Source organism: Myotis lucifugus, unplaced genomic scaffold (genome assembly GCF_000147115.1).
Source record: "Myotis lucifugus unplaced genomic scaffold, Myoluc2.0 scaffold_67, whole genome shotgun sequence".
Lineage (NCBI taxonomy): Eukaryota > Metazoa > Chordata > Mammalia > Chiroptera > Vespertilionidae > Myotis > Myotis lucifugus.
In genome coordinates, this window is record NW_005871115.1 from 1,955,238 (window position 1) to 1,977,351 (window position 22,114).

Sequence of the window (22,114 nt, forward strand, 5' to 3'; positions counted from 1 at the left end):
TTCCAGGCACATGCAGTTTTTCTTTTTCAATAGATTTCACTGGATTTTCATATACATCATCATAAATTGTCTTATAACTACAAAGTTTTGAGAATGAATACCACACTTCCATAATGACATATTTCTAAATCCCGTGTGTATCAGTTATTTTCATTGTCCACATGTTTACCTTGGATGACTGTTAGCTAAGGTGTTATGTTGGAAATTTCCTTTGTAGAATAGCTTCCAGTTTTTAAAAATTAAATGTAAGAATCAATGGATTTCTGAGTAACAAACTCTAAAGTCATACCAATCACCTAGAAGGTATTTAATATATACTTATTGATTGAATATGTGCCAGTAATCATATTTGTATGTTGAAGCTGAATGCAATTCAAAAAAGGTAAAGAAGAAAATGTTTTCAAGTTGATTCCAGAGATGTTCTTTGTCATCTGTATAATATACTGAGAAAGGTAGCATTATGGTTGAAAAGCATGCACTTATTCCATATTTTTGTAGGACTCTTAAGAGGGAGCTAGCTTGGAAATTACCATTGGCTTTTCAGGCAGTGACAGTCTAAACATTTCAGTCTTTTCCATTTGGTTTGTTTGTTAATTAATTCATTTCTTCCTGGGAGGACGGTAGCTTTTGGAGTTCTATCCATTATAGAACTTTAATGAAATTCCTAAAGAAAAGTCATGACACATCTGAACCCTTGCTGAAACTCTTAGAGCTCATCTCTGTAACCTGGAGCTCTTTTAATGGGTATGAACAGTGAACTTTTTTAACCTTAATGACACATTTGTCTTTAAAATATGTTAAAAATAGCAGAGCCAAAGAAGTGATGTTATAATATTCAGTTTAGGGGAATTTTTAGTGTCATTATCTCCTTGAGCAGTAACCATGAACAAATTATCAAAGACACTATCTCTTTTAAATGGAAAGGTGAGCCAAATGTATTAGCTCCTCAATGGGATTGGGAAAGTGTCGGGAACATAGTCCTAAAACAGCAATTACCGGGCTTCACCTCCGCCCCAGACACTCTGTTCAGCAGAGGTCTTGGTGTGTCAGCACCCCCTGAGGTCCACCTGGGGACACAGCTGCCTGGGCTGAGATCACCTGTACTGGTGGATGCAAAACTTTGCCCTGGATGATTTTTATGTCCTTCTCTGTGCCATAATCAAAGAATATAGATGGCATTATCTAAAGATAGAACATGTTCCATAGACTGAAGAAACTTATGCATCATTTTTTTTTAATTCATAGAGTATTTTATGTTTTAGGTTTATGGGAAAATTGAAAGGAGTGTTCCCATAAACTCCTTCAACAGTACCCTCTCCCAGTTTCCTTTTATTAGCATCTTGCTTTAGTATGGTCTCATTGTTAGAATTGTTGAGTCACTATTGATACATTATTATTATTATTATTAGTCTATAATTTATATTAGGTTTCCCTCTTTGTATTGCACATTTTATGGGTTTGGATAAGTGTATAATGACTTGTATCCACCACTCTAGTGTCAGAATAATTTCACTGCCCTAAAAATTTCCTGTATTCCACGTATTCTTTCCTCCCCCTGTCTCTCTGCTTGAACCCCTGGCAACCACTGATCTTTTCCCTGTCTCCATAGTTTTGCCTTTCCTTTAATGGCATATAGTTGGAAGAATACTGTGCCCATCCTTTTCAGATTGGCTTCTTCCACTTTGCAATATGCATGTAAGGTTCCTTTGTGTCTTTTCATGACTTGATAGCTCATTTCCTGTTAGTGTTGAATAATGTTCCACTTGCAAGGCTGTACCACAGTTGGTTTATCTATTCACCTACTGAAGGATATCTTGGTTGCTTCCAAAATTTGGCAATTATGAATAAAACTGCTATAACATTCATGTGCAGGTTTTTGTGTGAGTTTAAATCTTCATCTCACTTAAAAGTTGTAATTGTGAAAAGTATTTTTGATGGAAAGGGAAGACATGGATTTTAAAATTAGAAATACTGGATTTGAATCCCAACATTTTCATTCAATAAAAAGTTCTTGGCAGTCTATATCTCTACTCCATTACATGTAAAGTGCTGCTCTCTCTGTTGAGTGCCTTGTCTACATTAAAGAGCTTTATTATACCTCTGGCCCTTTATCTGAAAAATGCCTACCTTCTCAGGTTTTTTTTTTATAGTTTTCTATGTTCTTTTGAAAATTAGATGAGCTATCATGGAAAGGAGTTAGTATGCCCGGGAATAAAGGCTCAATTACTATATAGCAGCCCATTGAGAGATAGATGATCAAATATATTAGTTTATTTTTTGGTAGTCCCTCCAATATACAGGGTATTTTTTTAAACATCTAAGTCTAAATGTGGAAAGCATTATAACACTTTTCAAGCAATATTCCCAAATTTACCATCATATAAAATGAAATATGAACATGTAATCACTCTCTCTATATCTATAATAGTGATGAGAATTGGACCTAGTTAAGAATTAATTTTGAGCCCTGGCTCTACCACATATTGGCTTAGTAATGTTGGAATCCTCTCTTAGCTTTGCAGGGTGAACAGTGTCTTATCAGTAAAATGAAATATCTTAATATTTGTTCACCATAGAAATTTATATGCTCAAAATACAGGACTTTGTGAGTTCCAAATGCAAAAACATGCAATACTATATAATAAAAGGCTAATATGCAAATTGACCGAACAGCAATGGCAGAATGCCTGGTTGCTATGATGTGCACTGATCACCAGGGGGCAGACGCTCAAAGCAGGAGCTGCCCCCTGGTGGTCAGTGCGCTCCCACAGGGGAAAAGCCGCTAAGCCAGAAGCCAGGCTCGCCACTGGGCTCACGGCTGGTGAGCACAGAGGCAGTGGCGGCAGCCTCTCCCACTTCCGCGGCAGTGCTAAGGACCCTTCAGGGGATGTCTGGCTTCGGGGAGCAGGCCTAAACTGGCAGTCAGACATCCCCCAAGTGGTCCAGGACTGTGAGAGGGCACAGGCCTGGCTGAGAGACCCCCCCCCCCAGTGCACGAATGTCATGCACCAGGCTTCTAGTATAGACATACAAGAATATTGTGAACTATGAAGTACCATAAAAAGTCCATTATTATTACTATATTGCTCTACTATATCACTTGTTTGTAATTTAGCTAACTCTTTACTAAATCAAAGTGTAGTGTGTATTTTCTCATGTTCATATTGAAATCCTACTATACTAATGTCAGAGGAGGGTCAATATAGTTCTGTTCTGCCTAATTTCCTCCACGTATTAGTCAGGAGTCTCTGAGAATAGATGCCAAAGTGTATTAAACATGCAAGGACTGTATTAGAGGAAACACTAATGTTAGAAAAAAAATGAGGAGGGAGCTGGTGAGCTGAGGGAATCACCAGACTGCAATGTACAGTAAACCTGACCCTGAGGAAAAGAAGGTTTGGTGGACGTGTCCTAAATTGCCATGCAGTCTAAGGAATGTTTGTCAGAAAGTGGGGGAGTCCTTGGCCATAGTCGGACCTCAGAGAAGTCCCTTGACTCAGCACCTTGCATGCCTTCATATCGCTGCTGCACTCGGTCATGATCTGGGAACTGCTAGTAGAAAGTATGACCTTAACACAAACTTGGTGATGGCTAGTAGAGTGTCCCAGTTGGGCTCCTTGGAAAGTTACATTCCCTGCAGTTGGGGGCTATGAGGTACATTTCATGTCCATCAAACCTCACAAACATTTTTTTTCCCCTTTGAATAGTAAAGAGGAAGCATTGATGTAGTGATGCTTATATGAGGCTGTGAAGATGGAAAGCAGGAGCAGGTGAGATATGACATAAACTTTTGCAAGCTTGGAAACCAGCTACAGGTACCTTTCTCCGGAGAGGTGTACCCGTGTAGAGTTTAATAGCACTTCACATGCTTGGGTTCCTGTATGATCACAGTCTACAGAAGACCCATTTTCTTGTAATAACTTCTTTCCTTTATCTAGTTTTTTTCCCCTACCTGTCCATGATAGCTAGTTTTCCAAAATTTCTTCTGTGGTGCATTAAACAGTTTTCTAAATTAAAGTGTAAATATGGCACATTTTATTTATTTATTATTTTTAAATTAATTTTTATTGTTGACAGTATTGCAGATGCCCCCATTTTCCCCCTTTCCTCCCTCCACCTCCTCTCCCCCCACTAACCACCTCTACCTGGCCCCTGCTCAACTCCAGGCCTTCCTTGCACTATTGTCTTTGTCATTGGGCTATGCATATATGCACATATTTCTTTGGTTAAGTTACAATTGGCCACTAGTACTATGAAATGGAGTTTCAGAGTTAAAGTCTTTGGGAGTAAGGGACAGTTTCAAACCTGGAGACAACTTCAGGTCCAGATTTCATATGCACTTTAAAACATTCCTCCACTCTAACACCCTTAGAAATGATAAAACTACCTTTCAATACAGCTTTCTATATTTCTCCTCACTACTCATTGCCTTCCTAAATTATCCTGTTCTCTTTCCCACTTTTCCTCCCACTCTTCAATTAAGAATAATAACTGTCAGGGAAAATGGAATATATAAAAAGTTATTGTTAATATTAATAGATGACAGCGTTGTCTCTCCAAGTTCATGCATTCCATAGTTACTTCATTGAGCTGTCACTGTGGACAAGCTACAATGGGTATTGTTTTCCAAGCTCACTTGGTCTTCGAGGTGACAAAAGATTCCCAAAGTCTGGAAGATGATTTCCATTTCATAGAACAGGTTATGCTGATTTCCTAGGTGTATATGACTGTTTGTATCACTTTAAAATTGTATATCTTTCCTGTGGTTTTCATCTCTTTCAAAAATATTATCTTGGAAAAATGTTTCTATTTCTCCTTTTTCCTCAAAACTGGAAAACTAGATTTTATTGGAAGCTGCGTTTAGTTCTTAAAGAAAAGGAAAGTGCAAAGGAGAGCCATCATTTTCTCCCTATGACCTTAGATTACATCACAACACCTCTGGGGAGTTGTCAATTAAAAGCATGGAATTTACACACATTTCAGTCTCGGAAACCAGCCAGCAATCTGTGCTGAATATGTGGGAAAACCTATTAAATAGATGTTTAACCTTTATTACTTACCATGTTTGATTGAAATATATATCCTCGGGAGACATAGGCAATGCTAATTGGGATTCATGTGAAAAGAAAAAAAAGAGCAAAAACCTATTTCAACCTATGTAAACATTTTCTGGTACCTAGTTAAATACTTAACATGGAATATTCCAGAAGTGAACCTACTGGAAAAGACCATTAAACCAATCCAGAAGCAGAAGTTTACTACTCTGCTCATTCAATAGCCTTACCAATTAATTTGCTATCACTGGTAATTCATTACCTCAATGATAAATTAAATTTATCTAATGCTGTTGAATATTACTTTAAATGGTAAAGTAATACAATTAGCACAGGCTGTGATTAAGTGAAGTTTTCTGTGAAAATAATGATGACCTTATTAGCTAAAAGTCTTTGTGATACATCTTTCCTAAAACATTTTGAGAAGTAGTAAAGCTATTAGAAATTTGTTGTTTGGGGATTTGAGAGTGTTATCAAGGACAGCTTTGATTTTCTCAAATCAAGAGGTCTTTTAGTTGTCATGGCATTAAATTACTTGCAGAAAACAAATTTACTAATGTCATAACTATGAACTCTTTCTGAAGGCAGACTCTAGTCTCAATTCCAAGTTTCCATTACTTCAGACGATACAATTAAGGTTTTTCATGAAGTGTCATGCCTGCTTTCCTATTGATAGTGTTTTCAAGAATACAGTACAGTTATTGTTCTTGCTAAAAATAACTGAACTGTATTCACAATATCAATATGATTTATGTCAAAATGCACAGGAAAATGTAAGTTTCACATTCAGATACAACTGAAATTCTTAAGTAGTTAAGCCTGGACTTTCAAGCTCAAAAAATATGCAAAGCAATGGAGCATAAATGTATTCGTCTTTCCGTTTCATTATTTTAACCCAAGGAGTTTTCAAATATTGGTTTCTTCTATCTACCTCTTTTGATAAGCTAGTTCGCAGTTGAAGTCCTCAGGATCTGAATATAGTTAATGCAAGAACTAATGCAGAAAGGAGAGCAGAAGGAAGATAATATTTAAAATATATATGTCTAGAATTTAAACTCCATGTGAGCATTATATTGACTAATTATCTGAGTGCAGAACAATTATATGATTCTCCTTATATGAGCATTTAAAAAAACAGCATTAATTCCTAGATAATTAGGAGAAGTGTGATAATAGACAGTAGTCAATTTTATAAACTTCAACTAACATAAATTATTAATTACATCAATGTTATTCATTTATAATAAGCAAACTATATAGTCTAAAGGAAAATATGCTTACACAGTCTGCTGTTTAGTCTTCTTCACTGTGAAAATCTACTTTAAAATAAAATATAGAATATTGTCCTTCCCATATACAAACACACAGCATTAAGTGTTTTTAGGGGTTTGTGTTTAAGTTGGTCCCTGCACAGAGACCAGTGTTTGGCATGTTGGCATAGACCCAGAGCCTCGTCACTGAGGAATGATGACATGGTAAACACAGAGGTCAGCTGTGGGACAAATGTGTGGGAATCCCAGTCTCATCACTAGAACAAAGAATGTGCAGAGAGTTGCCAAAGAAACCTTCAAGTCTGGTGCTTTCAGTGACGTTCCCAAAAGGCTAGATCTGTGCACTGTTTTGCATGTATGTTATATGTTATTAAAAAGTTTTTTTAAGACAAAAGTAGATTTTTTTAAACAATTTTAAGATACTGACTTCTAATCACCATAGCACTTCTCACCATCAATTTGTTGGATTCCCTAGAACCGTGGTAGGCAAACCGCGGCTCGCGAGCCACATGCGGCTCTTTGACACTTGAGTGTGGCTCTTCCACAAAATACCACGTGGGGGCACACACGTACAGTGCGATTGAAACTTCGTGGCCCATGCGCAGAAGTTGGTATTTTGTGAAAGAGCTGGTATTTTGTGGAAGAGCCACACTTAAGGGGCCAAAGAGCCGCATGTGGCTCGCGAGCCGCTGTTTGCCAAGCTGCAGTTTGCCGACCACTGCCCTAGAATTTCAAAAAGTAGCACACATAGCTTTCTGGAATGCTAAATGCAGAGAAAAGAATACAAGCTCTAGAATATGTTCTTGGGAATTACTTTCAAAATAGTGCAGTGGGCTTTATTTTACCCTTTATTATTGAGCTCCTGGAAATGGTGCTGCAAAAAATTTTTAAATGAGTAAAATGTAGGCTTTTCCTTTGAATAACTTGCAGTATAGTGGAGGAATTATACTGACAAATTTCCCTTTTTTGAAGGAAAATTATATATATATATATATAAAATTTAAACTCCATGCAAGCAGGTTTATCAGGTTTTATTTATTTATTTATTTACTTATTTACTTACTTACTTACTTACTTACTTATTTATTTCTGCTGAATTCTCCAACCTGGACCTGGAACAGTGATTGGCACAGAGTAGGCACTTAGTATTCAATGAATAAATGATAATGAATAAATGATTAAAAATTGTGAACACAATATATAGAGAAAAGAAACAATATATTTGGCTTTCAGCTCTTTTCAATGGGTTAATGTATAACATGGTGTGGATTACACTTTATTTTATTATTGCTATAGTAATGAACATTATGTTACTACAGTTTTTTAGTATTCAAAATAATGCTGTATTATATTTGTATACAATTGTGCATTTGTGCAAAAACTTTTGTAGGATGGATTCCCAGTGGTAGAATGACTGGATCAAAGCATGTTATTTTAAATTGGGTGTATACCATCAAATTGTGCTACCATACTTTCTATTAAACCTTAAATATTTTATTTTTATTCAGTGTTCTCTTTGACAATTTGATGGAAGCTTTAAATTCTCTTTATATAAAAATAAATGTTTTTATACCACAGTTTGGGGGCTTTTTAAATAACTTTAGAGGAATTACAGATGCCCTAGAGTTCATTTATGGACCCAAAGTTAAGAAATTCTAACAAGCACAATAAAATCTGTACATTTGATGATTTAAAATGTATGTGGCATCTCTCAAAAAATAAAAATAAGCATTTATTACTTAAATCAATTCTGTTGCTTTTAAATAATTTCTAAATAGAATTTTTGCTTATAACTTATAGTAGCCCCAAAAGGAATTCAAATGCTAGTGTTGAAAGTAAAGAGATATTAAAAAGATCTAACAATTTATTGCATTTTATTAGGGAAGTTTTATGTGCATTTATGAATTTGGGAAAATTGCCAGTCTTAGGACATATTCCTTATGAAGGCCAAAGATTTACTATGTAGAAATTACTATAATAAAAAAATGGAGTTTGCCTTCAAAGAGGAGACCAAATGTCACTTAGTGACTCTATGTGGTCCCTGCTATGCCATTCTGGTGACATAATTCTTATCTATAGAAACTAATGAAATTTATTCCAAGAAGCCTTTATCTGTATCATCAAGCTCATTGTTGGGATTCTTTTCTATGCATTCACACAGCACTGAGTTAACCTCTTAAGCAGAGCATTCGAATTCCATCATGTTCCTTGAGGAATAGGCCTCAGTATTCTTTTTATGTGTTTTCCCCACAAAGAACACTTAGCAATGTGCCTGTAGTAGGTGCTCTACAAACAGATGATGCATGAAGATATAAATAAATGATTTTTGAGATGGGCCTTAAGGATATACAGAAATTCAGACAGAGCCTAAGGAACAATGATAAAATAAAGGAGAGATGGGGCAAAGCCTAAAGTAATTGGGAAGAATCATGACTTATCCAGCCTCATAGGTCACTCCATGCTTATAGTTTACTGAGCTATGGGGAAATGGTAAATTGAGAAGATAGTTTTCAGCACAGTAGTGCAAATACTGATGCTTTTTTAAAATATGTATTGTTTTTATAAATCTCCTTTGTAAGACATAATATGGATTCTTACATTGACCTATACTTTTTAAATAATTAAATATTTTGAGCATTATAATATACCAAATTTGAAAGGGAGTGAAGAGCATATTTCTTAAAATATATTTCTGTATACCAGCAGTATTTTATAATTTAATAAGATGGTCCTCTTCCCTCTAAATGTTATTCCACAATGTCCTCACCATTGTATCTAAAGATACATTGTAATGAATTTATAGAATTGCAGGAACTGATGAGAGAAAGAGACAGGAAGCATTACTGATTTTCTTATTTGTAGGAATTATACAATCATACCTACTTTATGATATATGACCCTTTGAAAGGCAATGCAGAAAGTAAATGTTAAGCAAATGTATCCCTGCTCAGATTCAGCAAAGACACATCTTGGCCCCCAACTATTTAAGTTTACTGAAAGGAAATTGAAAAAGGAAGAGAGAGGAGAAAAACCCTTTTATCTATTTCTCAAAATAACATTAAGTTTCATCAGCTCTCTTCTCCCATCTGCCATCCTTTCCAAATTACTTGGGAATTACAGGACCTTGAAAAACACACACACACACACACACACACACACACACAGTCTTACTTGTTTTATATCACATGACCTTAACAAATATCTTAAACTCTTGTTTAATGCAATAAAGTATGGGAAGAAATGTGAAATAACTTTGTGTCATTCAATCATAAAATCACAGGCTTGGAAGCTACTTTAAAGCTATCTACTTCACTCTCTATTAAAATAACTGTGGTATATTATCATCCTATATAATAAAGAGCTAATATGCAAATGGTCATCATGCTGTCATGCCGGGACCAGGGACCTGAACCTGGGCCAGAGGACCTGAGGCTGCACCCCCCGCCCCAGCGCCAGGGCCAGGAGACCTGAGGCCACACCCCGTGCCCTGTGGGGCTTGACGGGGGTGGGGCCGGCTGGATCTGGGTCTTGCACGATTTCGAGGCATGTGCGTGTGGGTGGGGACTTGACTCTGGATCCCACGGCGCACCCCAGACTCTGAAAGGAGGGATATTTTCATATACATTTTACTAATTTTCTTTCATCTCTGACACTTCTATTATAGAGAAAGGGCAAACAGCAATATTAAAATATTTCCTCTAATTAATTCCCTTTTAATGTGCATGAATTTCATGCACCGGGCCACTAGTATTACATAAAATGTTATATGTATAGTTTAGAAAGTACATATACTAAGTAGCATGTATAATTTGTGTTTGATTGTGGAACATGAGTTAGATTTGTTAGAATGTTTCTTGACATTTCTGTGAAGAGATTGCATCTCAAATTCCTAGATTCAGGAATCAATGCCCTTGTATAGTTTACTATAAGATGTTTTGTGAGGAAAAAAATTTGAATTTGATAATAGCAAGGTGTTTTATGCGCCTTTTCTAGATCCATCCCTTCATTCATATTCAGTCCTACTGAATGTTATTTACTCCTACATGAAGATTCTATTTTGTAACAAAATTCCCTTTATTGGAAACCACATTTTATTGAATGAAGGAGGCCAATTGTTGAAAATCTAAACTAGTGGTTCTCAAATAGACTGGAGTTTGGGGCTGGAAATTTTCCATCCACAGGACATTTGTCATGTCTCAAGATTTTCTTGTCATAACTGGAGGAGGGTACTTTTGGAATCTAATGGGCACAGGTAGGGATGCTGCTAACATACACAGGACAGTCCCCCACAGTAAAGATTTACCTGTATTCAACCCAAATGTCAGTGGTGATGAAGTTGAGAAACACAGATAAAAACTGATGTAACAAAATGTTTTAGTTAGAGTTGTACATATCTTACTTTATTAATAAAGCATATTGGGACACTAGCATGTTTACCTGTCAAATTCATCAAATAAATGTGAAAGTAACTTCTAAGAATAACTTTCTTATTTCTACCTACTTCTCCCCAACAATTCATTTGCACAAATAAACTTACCTAACATTTCTGTATAACTGAGAGTTATTTCTTACAAGCTCTGAGCCAATTATATCTTATGATCGCTTGCCTGAGATTCTATATGTCAGAATTATTTAGTCAAGAGATTTTTCTTATGCTGTGATTTTCCCATATATTTTCACTGAATTCTCCTATGTAGTCTTTCTAGTTCTACTGTTCTTTATCTTTAGTTAATTATTATTCATAAAAATTTAAATAATTATGCATATATTTTCAAATACAATATGTTTTTATAATTTATTTTATATCAGGACATATTTATAGAAACATCAGTATTAATAATTTATAACAATACCTTAAATTTATAGAACACATCAAATGTAGTTATTTTCTAGCCCATTTTAAAGCCTCTTATAACATATGCATGTACATGTAAATATAACATGTACCACATAAAAGTGCACAAACTTGTACACACACACACACACATTTCTTCTATATTTTACACTTTATCTCTTTGAGAAAGGACATCATAGGCATTCTATATTTGCAATAATGTCCAATAATCTCTAGACTATAAAACCATGAATAATTTAACCAACTTATATTATAGGGAGAAAATTGTAGGGAAATTCTAAGGTAAATTTAATTCAGACTTGGCAATTCAAAGATAAAAATCTCTTCTATGAAAAATATAAACAGAATCATTTGTGTTGACAAGTACTTTTAGTCTCACTGGCACTTCATCTTAAAGACAGACATCTTTAGAAATCAGGATGCCAATTCATCACCAAACAACAGTTGTCCTTGTAGCCACTTCATCCCTACGGAGTTGGAGAGATTAGCTTTCTCCCAGGTTTAAGCATTTACTCTTTCTCTCAGGTGAACCTGGAAGTCAGTATACTCTTATCAGAAGAAGAAGGTTGATGATTATAACAAACTTGAAAATTATTTTTAAAATCATCATAATTATAGACCCTAATTCCACTCAATTGATTATCATTTATTCATTCTGCCCTAAATTTGTAGACCAGTGCTTCTGTCTGTAACTGTTGGTCTTTTACCTATTGGCCTGATTCTTGTCACATGTCATATTTTCCTTATGTTTTTTATGTTCTAAAGAGTCCTTCCCTGGCTAATTTTGGATGTCAAGTTGTCATTAAAAGACTCAATGCATGAATTTTTAAATAATTTTAAATTATCTCTGCTTTAAATCATCTTTAAATTATTGTGGTCATCACAAGTAACAAATGACATTTCATAGTATCATTTGCAAATCACAGAGCACAAATAATCCTTAATTTATCTTGAAAGGAAAGGAGGGATGTTTTCTGTAGTTTTATCCATGAACTCTTACAAAAAATGTTGTATTGTTTCTCTTCAAAAAAGAGAGTGCCATGCAAAAACAAATCCCTGTTTTATATGAATCAAAATTTATGACACCCTTGAGAATATATGGTAGGAATAAGAATTATCAAAATCCCAGTGTTGTCAACTCCTTCCTGATTTTCAAAAGTTAATTTGATAAACAAAATGGAAAGGACTCCATAATGTTCAAATGAGAAATCACCTAATTAGAAGCCCATTTTATTCCAGGAGCTGCTCGTAGGGATGCAGACACTAAGCATATATGGTCCCTTCCCTCTTGTAACTGCACTTTCATCACTAATACACTATGGACTTGAAATCTGTAGAGCTTTACCATTTTAATAAAATTTGATGTGTGTGTATATATATCACATTAAAGTTCTCTAGGGAAGATAAAAGAAAAAGGGTCTGTATGAAAGCACGAAGCATTACATTTTTGGAAAAGGAATTCTCTCTTGCTTCTCTGTATATCTGGCAAACGATTCCCCTCGTTGGTACCTAAGCCCTGTAAGTTGTTTTCACTTCTTGACTAACTTATGGGAGCATCGTCAGTTGTCAAAAGATGTGCTTTTATAATGATGAGATCATTAGAGGTGGATGTCCTGCCATAATCTAAGGTATAGACCCAGATTAGTTTAGAGTTATTGCATATTCAAACACCTTGCTATATACTGATGAATAAAACAAAACATTAAATCACAAAATGGTTTCCTTGGCTTGGCATACCTGCCCCTGGTTAATGCATTAACAGATGTTAAAATGCATGATTAAAATTCCATATTTAGAAGCTGAAGAATTGTTGAAAATTATTCTATGTTGTGAAATAAAGCAGTTTCTTAACTCCAATTAGTTTGCATATCTGCAACCATGTCTCTCATCCCTCACAATTCTTATTTTTATCTTAATAAGGCTAAAGAGATCATTTCTTCATTTACAGGCTTATACTTTCCAATGGATCGAAGTTAAAAGGAGTTAAATTTACAACATGAGAAAGACTAAGCCAGTGATGGCAAACCTATGACACGCGTGTCAGAGGTGACACGCGAACTCTTTTTTTTGGTTGATTTTTCTTTGTTTAATGGCATTTAAATATATAAAATAAATATCAAAAATATAAGTCTTTGTTTTACAATGGTTGCAAATATCAAAAAATTTCTATATGTGACACGGCACCAGAGTTAAGTTAGGGTTTTTCAAAATGCTGACACGCCGAGCTCAAAAGGTTTGCCATCAATTTTTATATTATAGCATTGAAGATACAGTAAACAATTTTAGTAAACATCTTATCTCCAAGAGCAAGTGAAAACCACATTCTCGTGGGTTATACCATGTCTACTTTATTTCAACAATGTTAAAAATTCTGGAAACTAGTTGTTATGTGACATAAATACATAAAATTTGTGTTCTTTTTAATGTTTTTGTTCACTGGAGCAAAATTGCTTTAAAGGGAAATAGCTTCCTTAACTGGCAGAATTTTTAAATAGGGATTTTATTACTGTTTTTATTTTTACAAAGGTAAATTATTTTTATCCCAATATGAAATTTTGTGTGTGTTGTGATTCATGGGTAATGGTGAAATATGCTATTCACCCTGCCCTGTTTCTTCAGAAAGTCATAAGATGGTCTTATTTATGTGTTGCAAATTGCCTTAGCTTTGCACTTTAGCACCACCTGGTGGACAAAATATTTTTCTCTACCATTAAATTTAGCCCCTTCACTCTATATCCAATTATGACATATCTTAATTATAAAAATATTTAATCTTAAAGATTATGGTAAACAATATCAGGTAAAAATCTGAGGTGTTTCCTAAGTACTATTGACAAGTTAAATATCTGAGTTTTTCTAAAACTACATGAATATATATGGATTTGAATAGTCTATAACATACATATATAAAAATTGTGGGGTATTTTCTTTTTACAATTTAATTTTTATCATTTACATATTTTTATATAGAATTAAATAAGTGTAAGAAGTTTTCAGTGCCTTAGTTGCAAATTATGGTTTAAGTTAGATTGTTTGCATTTTGTAAATACTTTATGAAGAATTTTCATAGAACAAATTCTTATTGTGATAATAATTTATTTAAAATTCAAAGTAGTGTTTTAACCATTACTACTACAATATAAACCCTTTTCATGCTTATTTTCCCACTTATAATTAAAATTTATTACAGCCCTATATGTATTAGTTCTTAGTTTTTAATACTTTAAAATTTTTTCCAGAAGATAAATATGATGATATTTTCAAGTGAAAATTATATTTTAAGTTAGTTTTGATAATTTAATACATGTTCATCTTTGTCTAGTTCCACACTTCTTTGAAATATAGTGAATGTTTTTCCCATGAAATACAGAGAGCCCGGCCTTTGTGGCTCAGTGATTGAGTGTCGACCTATGAACCAGATGGTCACAGTTAGATCCCTCATTAGGGCACATGCCCTGGTTGTGGGCTCATGTGCCCCAGTGGCGAGTGTACAGGAGGTAGCCGATCAATGATTCTCTCTCTCTTTCTCTCTCTCTCTCTCTCTCTCTCTCTATCTCTCTCTTTCCTCCCTTCCTCTCTGAAATCAATTAAAATATATTTTTAAAAATACAGAGAAAATACAGATTTCACTGTGTTCATTGGGAATGCACTCTTTGTATTCCCTGATAAAATTGGAGGAGGGAGGCTGTAAATTTGAATTGCATGACATTCAAAGGCTTAGTAGCTAAATAAGAGCTGATGATATTTAGATAGTACTAGTATATATGTTCTAGCTTCACACTTTTAGTATGTCATTTAAGATAAAATGATAATAAATAAACGTCAAGATATGTATCTTAAAATGAAGTTATTTACAGCAGTCTCCCCTGCCCCCTGAATCCAAGACTTCACCTCTTATGTTTCAGTTACCATGGACAGCCAAGGTCAGAAAATATTAAAGGGAAACTTCCAGAAATAAACAATTCATAAGTTTAAATGAGCACCATTCTGAGTAGTTTGATGAAATCTTATGCTATCCTGCCCTGTCCTATTTTATTGTTAACTAGGGGCCCAGTGCACCAATTTGTGCACCTTGAAAGGAACTGTGGGCCATGAGGCTGCGGTGGGCACAGGGGAGGGTCTCCGCCCATCCTCCATGCCCCCACACGGCCCCTCCCGCTGCGGTCCCGGTCCTCTGTCTGCCAGCAGCCCTGCTTCTGCCACAACAGCTCCCACATGCTGATGGCACCGGCCCTGCTAGCATCCGCTGACAGAGTAGAGCGACTGGGGCCAGCGCCAGCAGCGGGTGCCAGCGGTGCTGGCGCTGTCAGTGGGTGCCAGCAGCGGCTGATGCCCCATCGCCCCTCAGGAGCAGGGGGAGGTGGAGAAGCTCTCAGGAGTGATCGGGGCCAGCAGCTGCCACTTGACCCATTGATGGTGCTGAGCCATTGGGGCTGGCCGGGCACCAGCAGCAGGTGTGAGCACCTGGCGGGACCGCAGTGTGCCAGAGCAAAGAATTTTCAATAACCACCAGAGACTCGCCCCGATGACAGCAACCAGCGCCCTGCCTTGGTCTGGCACCCCCACTCACCTGCCCCACCATCCTGCCACAGCCAATGCCCACCATGTTCTGCGTGCACCCTCTAGTGGTCAGCGCACATCATAGCAACTGGTTGTTCTGTTGTTCGGTTGTTCAATTGTCCCACTGTTCGGTCTATTTGCATATTGTGGTTTTATATATATAGATTATTGCTGTTAATATCTTATTGTGCCTAATTTAGAAATTAAACTTTATTATATATATATGTACAGGGTGGGGCAAAAATAGGTTTATAGTTGTTTGTATGGAACAATATACAATAATTAATAAATAATAATAGAAGAATGAACTCTGTTTTGCATCCTCACAACTGTAAACCTACTTTTGCCCCATGCTCTATATGTAGGAAAAATACGTAGTCTATTTAGGGCTTGGTACTATCTGTGGTTTCAGGCATCTATTGAGGGTCTTGGAACGTATCCCCAGTGGATAAGGGGAACTACTGTACTTCGTTACTTCAAGAAAATACTTACAATCTTCTCTTTTTTTTCCTAAGGCCTTGGATTGTATACTGTAAGTTCAACATATGGAGATACCATTATCATGCCTTGCCGACTCGATGTACCTCAGAACCTCATGTTTGGCAAATGGAAATATGTAAGTGGGACCTCCCTTGGGTTTGGTTAATTTGGCCTCTAGTTTTTGAAATAAAATTCCATCTGTGAGCGAATGTGAATTTCAAATGAACATATTGGAAATATTCAGCTGCAGTACAAATGTAAGGAGGTAGAATTCATGTGTTGAATATATAAAAAGAATTAACTCCTAAGTTTTACATAACAAATGCTACTTTAAAGTAAAGCCAATAAACACCTAATTCTTAGGTCATATTAATCTGAAAAATCCAACCTTAAGTGTTAGAGGCAGAAGAAAAGGCAGAGTTCCAGAGAAAAGCGGGTGGCGTACAGGACAGAGCCTCGTGGCAGACAGCAGCGACATGCTTGTGTTCTGCTTAGTGTGCCTATTGCCGTAGCCAGCATACCCAAGTGTTCATTGAAAATTAATCATCAGTATTAAAAGCTCATTTCTGGTGATTTAGTCTCAGAACTGTGTTGGTATGGTAGGTGCCTTTTACATTTAACATTGTTGACTTTATCCATTTTTTGCAGACAGCAAATTCATATTTTCTCAAGTATCAAGGTACAGATGGATCTGGAAATGGAGGGTAGATACCCTGGTAGGCGGATGTAGAGCAGTTAGGTAACATTGGCTGACAAAATGTCTCAACTTAGTTACCAAAACCAACAAAAGGTGTTCTATGAGACATGATTTCCCAATGCTGGATCACATGAGACTCATGGTAGTTTATAAGTTTAAAATAGACATGTTTCCTTGAACATAATGGCAAATGTGCCCTAGCTTCTTGATATATTAAAATATATTTGAATAGGAAAATGATTTGATAGTCAAATAATTTTTGAAGTTCATTTTGAAGTTCAGAGCTTTTCATATATTAAGGTGCATTCTGAATTGTCTGAGTTTGATTGATTTCTTACGTTTATTTAACCATACAAACTTTCCCCCTCAGATATCTGTAAAAATAAACATTCTACAAAGCACACTTTAGAAAATGTGGTCAGTGTGTGTAAGGCTGCACCAAAGGGTGGAGCACATTCTTTTAAAATATGGGTTCTGAAGTCAGACCAGCATGTTCTACCACACACTCACTGTGGGATTCTGGGCAGTGAATTAATCCCTCATCGATAAAATGAGTTGATAAGAATAATTTTCCCTAAAGTATTGTGAGGGTTACATGAAGTAACTCATATCACAGTGCTTGGCACATGGATAGTTGCATGAAAAATATAAGCTGTTATGACTGTGGGGCTGCTAAGTCCAAGCACACTGTATGTGAGGGGCATGTGAAAGGAGAGCGAGGCAGTGCAGCGACATAGCACTTCACTGTGCTCACCAGCCTCTGTGATCCAGCGCACGTTAAACTCTTTCTGACTTCCTATAAAAGTGGACATCCTACAGGCTGGAGACTACCACAAAGTCTATTTGCACCCCTAAAATTCCTACGGACTGGAGACTACCACAACATCTGTTTGTACCCCTAAAATTCCTACTGAAGACTATGACCTGTTGAGTCAAATTTATTGCCAAAATTAGTAGAACACAGATGGTGCAAGCTTCTGTGATCACAGACTTTTCTGAGGATAACCCAGGGAATAATTTTCACCTAAGCTTCACTGGCACTGTGGCAGTGGAAACAAACAATAATGGCAATTTTCAAATGGTTAATTTAGTAAAAAGCTTCAGCAATAAACTGATGAGATGCATCTGATGGGCCATGTGCTCTGAAAACTGTTGATTTGCAGGCATAGTATACAAGCTCTAATGTAATGTAGCCTGAGAGACAAATGGCAGGTTTGGAAAGAATGAAAGGGAGCAAACATTGAGGAAGGAAGGATCATCTCTTCCCGTCTTGTGTGGTCACCTCCCAGTGAATGGAGATCCTAACTCCCAGTGCTCCCCTTTGCACCCCACTCCCACAACCTCTTCCCCTGTACCTGCCTCCATGCCTGGTACGGAGGCAGCATCTGAGGGCTGTAGAGAGTGGTGCTAGGTAGTCACGTTGGAGCCAGATTGCTGCGCTCCAATCTTGCTTTGCTGAGATACACTAGCTGGGCCTTTGGAGAAGTTACATAACCAGCCTCTGTCTCCATTGTCTAGTCTGGCACTAATGTCATAACTCTCAAGGTTGTTATGAGTATTAATTAAAGAATGCATAGACAGCTCAAATAAAGCACCTGGTATACAGTTAAGTACTCAAAACTTAACTATTATTTATTGTATAAGTGAATGAATACACAAATTTGAGGTACTGGTCTAACATATTTCTCTTAATGAGTAATGATTTAGGGCAAGGATTTACATTATAAACCTGTGGCAAAATTAAAAGATTTAAGGAGAACAGTATTGATGTATTCAACCAACTAAAACTTGGGAACTCCAAGATTAGATTAGTAATTGCATTAGTGTGGGCCCTTATTACAAAATACCAGAGACATGGACTTAAACAACAGATATGTCCCACAGCTCAGGAGGCTGAGAAGTCCAAGATCAAGGTGCTGGCTGGCACATTCGACTCCTGGTGGGGGTCCTCCTAATTTGTAGACAGCTGACAGTTTGCTATGTGCTCATATAACCTCTCCTCTGTGCTCTCATGGAGAGATAGACACCACCCATGTCTCTCACCTTCTTATAAAGGCACTAATCCCAAATGAGTGCACCTTTGCCAGGACCCCATCTAAACCTATTTACCTCTCAAGGGCTCCATCTCCCAATACTAACACATGGGGGCTAGGACTTTGACATGGATTAGGTGAGGACATAAACATTGCATCCAGAATAGTAATAAATATGAATAATTTTTAAAATGTAACACTTTGAAATTCTCTATGCACTTTAAAATATTTTATCATTTTTATTTTCTCACAGGTCTTGAGGTAGGTAGAAGAGAGATTCCCCCTATTTTTTATTAAATTCCTTTAATAGGTAAGATAATTCTTATGGGAGCAGACGAAGAAATGAATTACATGTCTTAGTGCTTTTGGCATAGCCATGTATGCCCAGATTATATTTTATTTTGATAAAAAGCTTTTATATGAAAGCCCTTTGAGCTAAGTTTTATGCCTCAGGTAGGAAAACTATGGATTTTAGTGATTAATCTGATTCTATTGCTAAATGGACATGATTGTTTCACAAGGGCAAATACTGTTCCTCCATGAAGAGTCATTAAACTATGCTATGTGTAAAGGTCAGCTGTGTCAGTCTTGGCTGAAAATGAAAAGAATGGGTATTTAAAGTACTGTATATGCATTAAAGTCATGAATATGCAAAAAGAATCCTCCATGACTGCTAAAGGTGTGTTTGCAGCTCAGGTGTACCCTTGCTCTGATGGTTAGCTGAATATCACTGTGTACATTTGTATATTTGTTTACATCTATTTTTTTCCCTTTATATGAGACACAAGGCCAGCTCTTGTTAGTTTTAAAATGGTCACTAATTCTGCCCTCCAGATTCAGGGAAAGCTCAGATTCCTAGAGCTTTGCCCTTCCCTCTTCAGATATTTAAGCTGGTACCTGTAAAATAACTTATAGCTTCTCTTATGAAGATTAATTTTCTGTACCCAAAGATTTATGTGAGTCTTGTATCCATAATTATTCTTTTTGGACACAACTGTAAATATCAGTGGAAGAATACGGCCAAAGAAATTTTGTTGTTCTGGATATGATCCTGAAACATGTGCATAAGCTTGTATTTAAAATGTATTGTTATTTTAACTTTTAGGAAAAGCCCGATGGCTCCCCAGTATTTATTGCCTTCAGATCCTCTACGAAGAAAAGTGTGCAGTATGACGATGTGCCAGAATACAAAGACAGATTGAGCCTCTCCGAAAACTACACTCTGTCCATCAGTAATGCGAGGATCAGCGACGAAAAGAGATTTGTGTGCATGCTAGTGACTGAGGACAACGTGTTCGAGGCTCCTACAATAGTCAAGGTGTTCAGTAAGTAGTCGGCAGTATAAGTGCTAAGTGGGATTGATGGCTGGTACTAGAAAATGTTCCTGAGAAAGAGGAGAACGCTCTGCAGTGTCTCCACAAGCAGGTATCTGTGTAAGAGGGTTTCTAGCGATCTTCATTTTCATGCATTCTGTAAGTGAGGAAAACAAAACAAAACAAAATCAAAAAGGATTTTAAAGTGAGGGACTAAAAGAGTATCCTCTGTTGTTTTGTTGGCTAAAATTTCCTGTGATGTGAAGTATTACTGTGTGAGAATTGGCACTTGATTTTTTTTAATTTACTTTTTTTTATTGATTAAGGTATTGCATTTGTGTCCTTATCTCCCCATTGCCCCCCCCCCACTCATGCCCTCACCCCCCTGGTGTCTGTGTCCATTGGTTAGGCTCATATGCAGGCATACAAGTCCTTTGGTTAGTCTCTCCCCCTTACCCCCACCCTCTCCTACCTTCCCTCTGAGGCTTGATGGTCTGATCAATGCTTCTCTGTCTCTGAATCTGTTCGCGTGATCTTTAACATACACTGACACGTACAAATAAATATTCTGTGATATTACATATTTACACAACACATACACATAATCATGCATGTCATGCATACATATATATCTTTTAGGCAGAATTTTGACGTATAAAAACAATAAAATACAGGCAAAATCCAAACTATATTATGATTTAGACATCTAAGTTTTATATATGTGTGTGTGTATGTATAACGCACCCCCCTCACACACACACATATCCTAACCTTTAATGCTTGCTGATTTATTTCTTCAAAGTGTTCAGTAGGTGTATAAAATTGCCCTAAAATAACAAAATTTACCATATCCTGAATGTATATGTAAGAAAACAAGAAGGGGAAAACATAGAGTAGAGTTAAGAGAAGAGTGTGGAAGAAACTTGGAGTAACTACATAGTCATTATGGCAAGGCTCCCCTGCCCCAACAGTTAATGTGACTTGGCAAATAGCTATGCAAATGAGTGACTTGAGAAGTTCTAATTAACGTATTTTATCTTTTAATATTCAAATAAAATGTCCCACCTCTATTGCATCATAATATTTTAGAAAATACAGGGAGAAAATCATCTCCAAAGCTTCAGAATGCCAGTCTTTTTAATTAGGGAAGAAGGTCTCACTTTTCTTTTTTTTTCCTCTCTGCTTCCTGATGACTTGGCAGCACCTAGAAATAATTAAAATAAATAGGGAAGGCAGAAACCCGGAGGGCTGTGGTATTGCAGCAATAAGCATGGATTTTTCCTGTTTCTCTCGTAATAGCCTGTGCAACTAGAAAGGACTGTCCCTTAAGTATTTATATGGACTTCAAAGCTCCTATGGACTTCATGACACAGATTCAAAGAGTGCTTTGTTCTCCAGAAGAAACTTGTAAAAGCATATTACAGGTTTCAGTTGGTTACCTTTTAGCTTAGAAGGCACTTGCCAGAAACCATCCACTCTTCTCGATTATTTTAGGAATCAAACCAACTGTCAAGTGTTTGTCAGTCATACCGCCTTCTGTTAAACACCCCCAAAAAATCTACAACCTGTATTTGGCAATGGCCCATGTACTTCTTTTTCTTTCTTTTACTTCATTTTGATGCCATTAGGAAGATGGATGGTACACTGCTAGGGACACTCCCTAAAGAGAGCATTTTTTTTAAATGAGGTCATGATGTCATAAATTTAAGCACATTCAAGAATGTACCCCAGCAGGTACAGAGATTAAGTCGCACGCAGCACTCCAAAGTTTGTGTGTTTGATTTGTCATTGTCGGGTTTCTTTTTTAATGGGCTAAAATTACCTAATCTCAAGATAGTTTACAAGAAAGTT

The 22,114-nt window shown here is 36.5% G+C and overlaps 1 protein-coding gene across 9 annotated transcripts in view; it reads left to right on the forward strand.

Moving 5' to 3' along the window:
* ALCAM (activated leukocyte cell adhesion molecule) overlaps window positions 1-22,114 on the forward strand; it is a 210,831-nt gene that overhangs the window by 133,701 nt on the left and 55,016 nt on the right. For 8 of the 9 annotated variants that reach the window (XR_002829599.1, XM_014457007.1, XM_006090057.2 and 5 more), the window contains exons 2-3: window positions 16,256-16,356; window positions 20,056-20,275. Coding sequence is in view for 8 of the 9 variants with exons in the window: in XM_014457007.1 (XP_014312493.1) it covers window positions 16,256-16,356; window positions 20,056-20,275 (321 nt within the window). In the remaining variant the exon portion in view is untranslated. Of the gene's footprint in view, window positions 1-3,747; window positions 3,771-16,255; window positions 16,357-20,055; window positions 20,276-22,114 lie in introns of those variants that run through there. The other variant, XM_023754930.1, reaches the window with a different exon arrangement.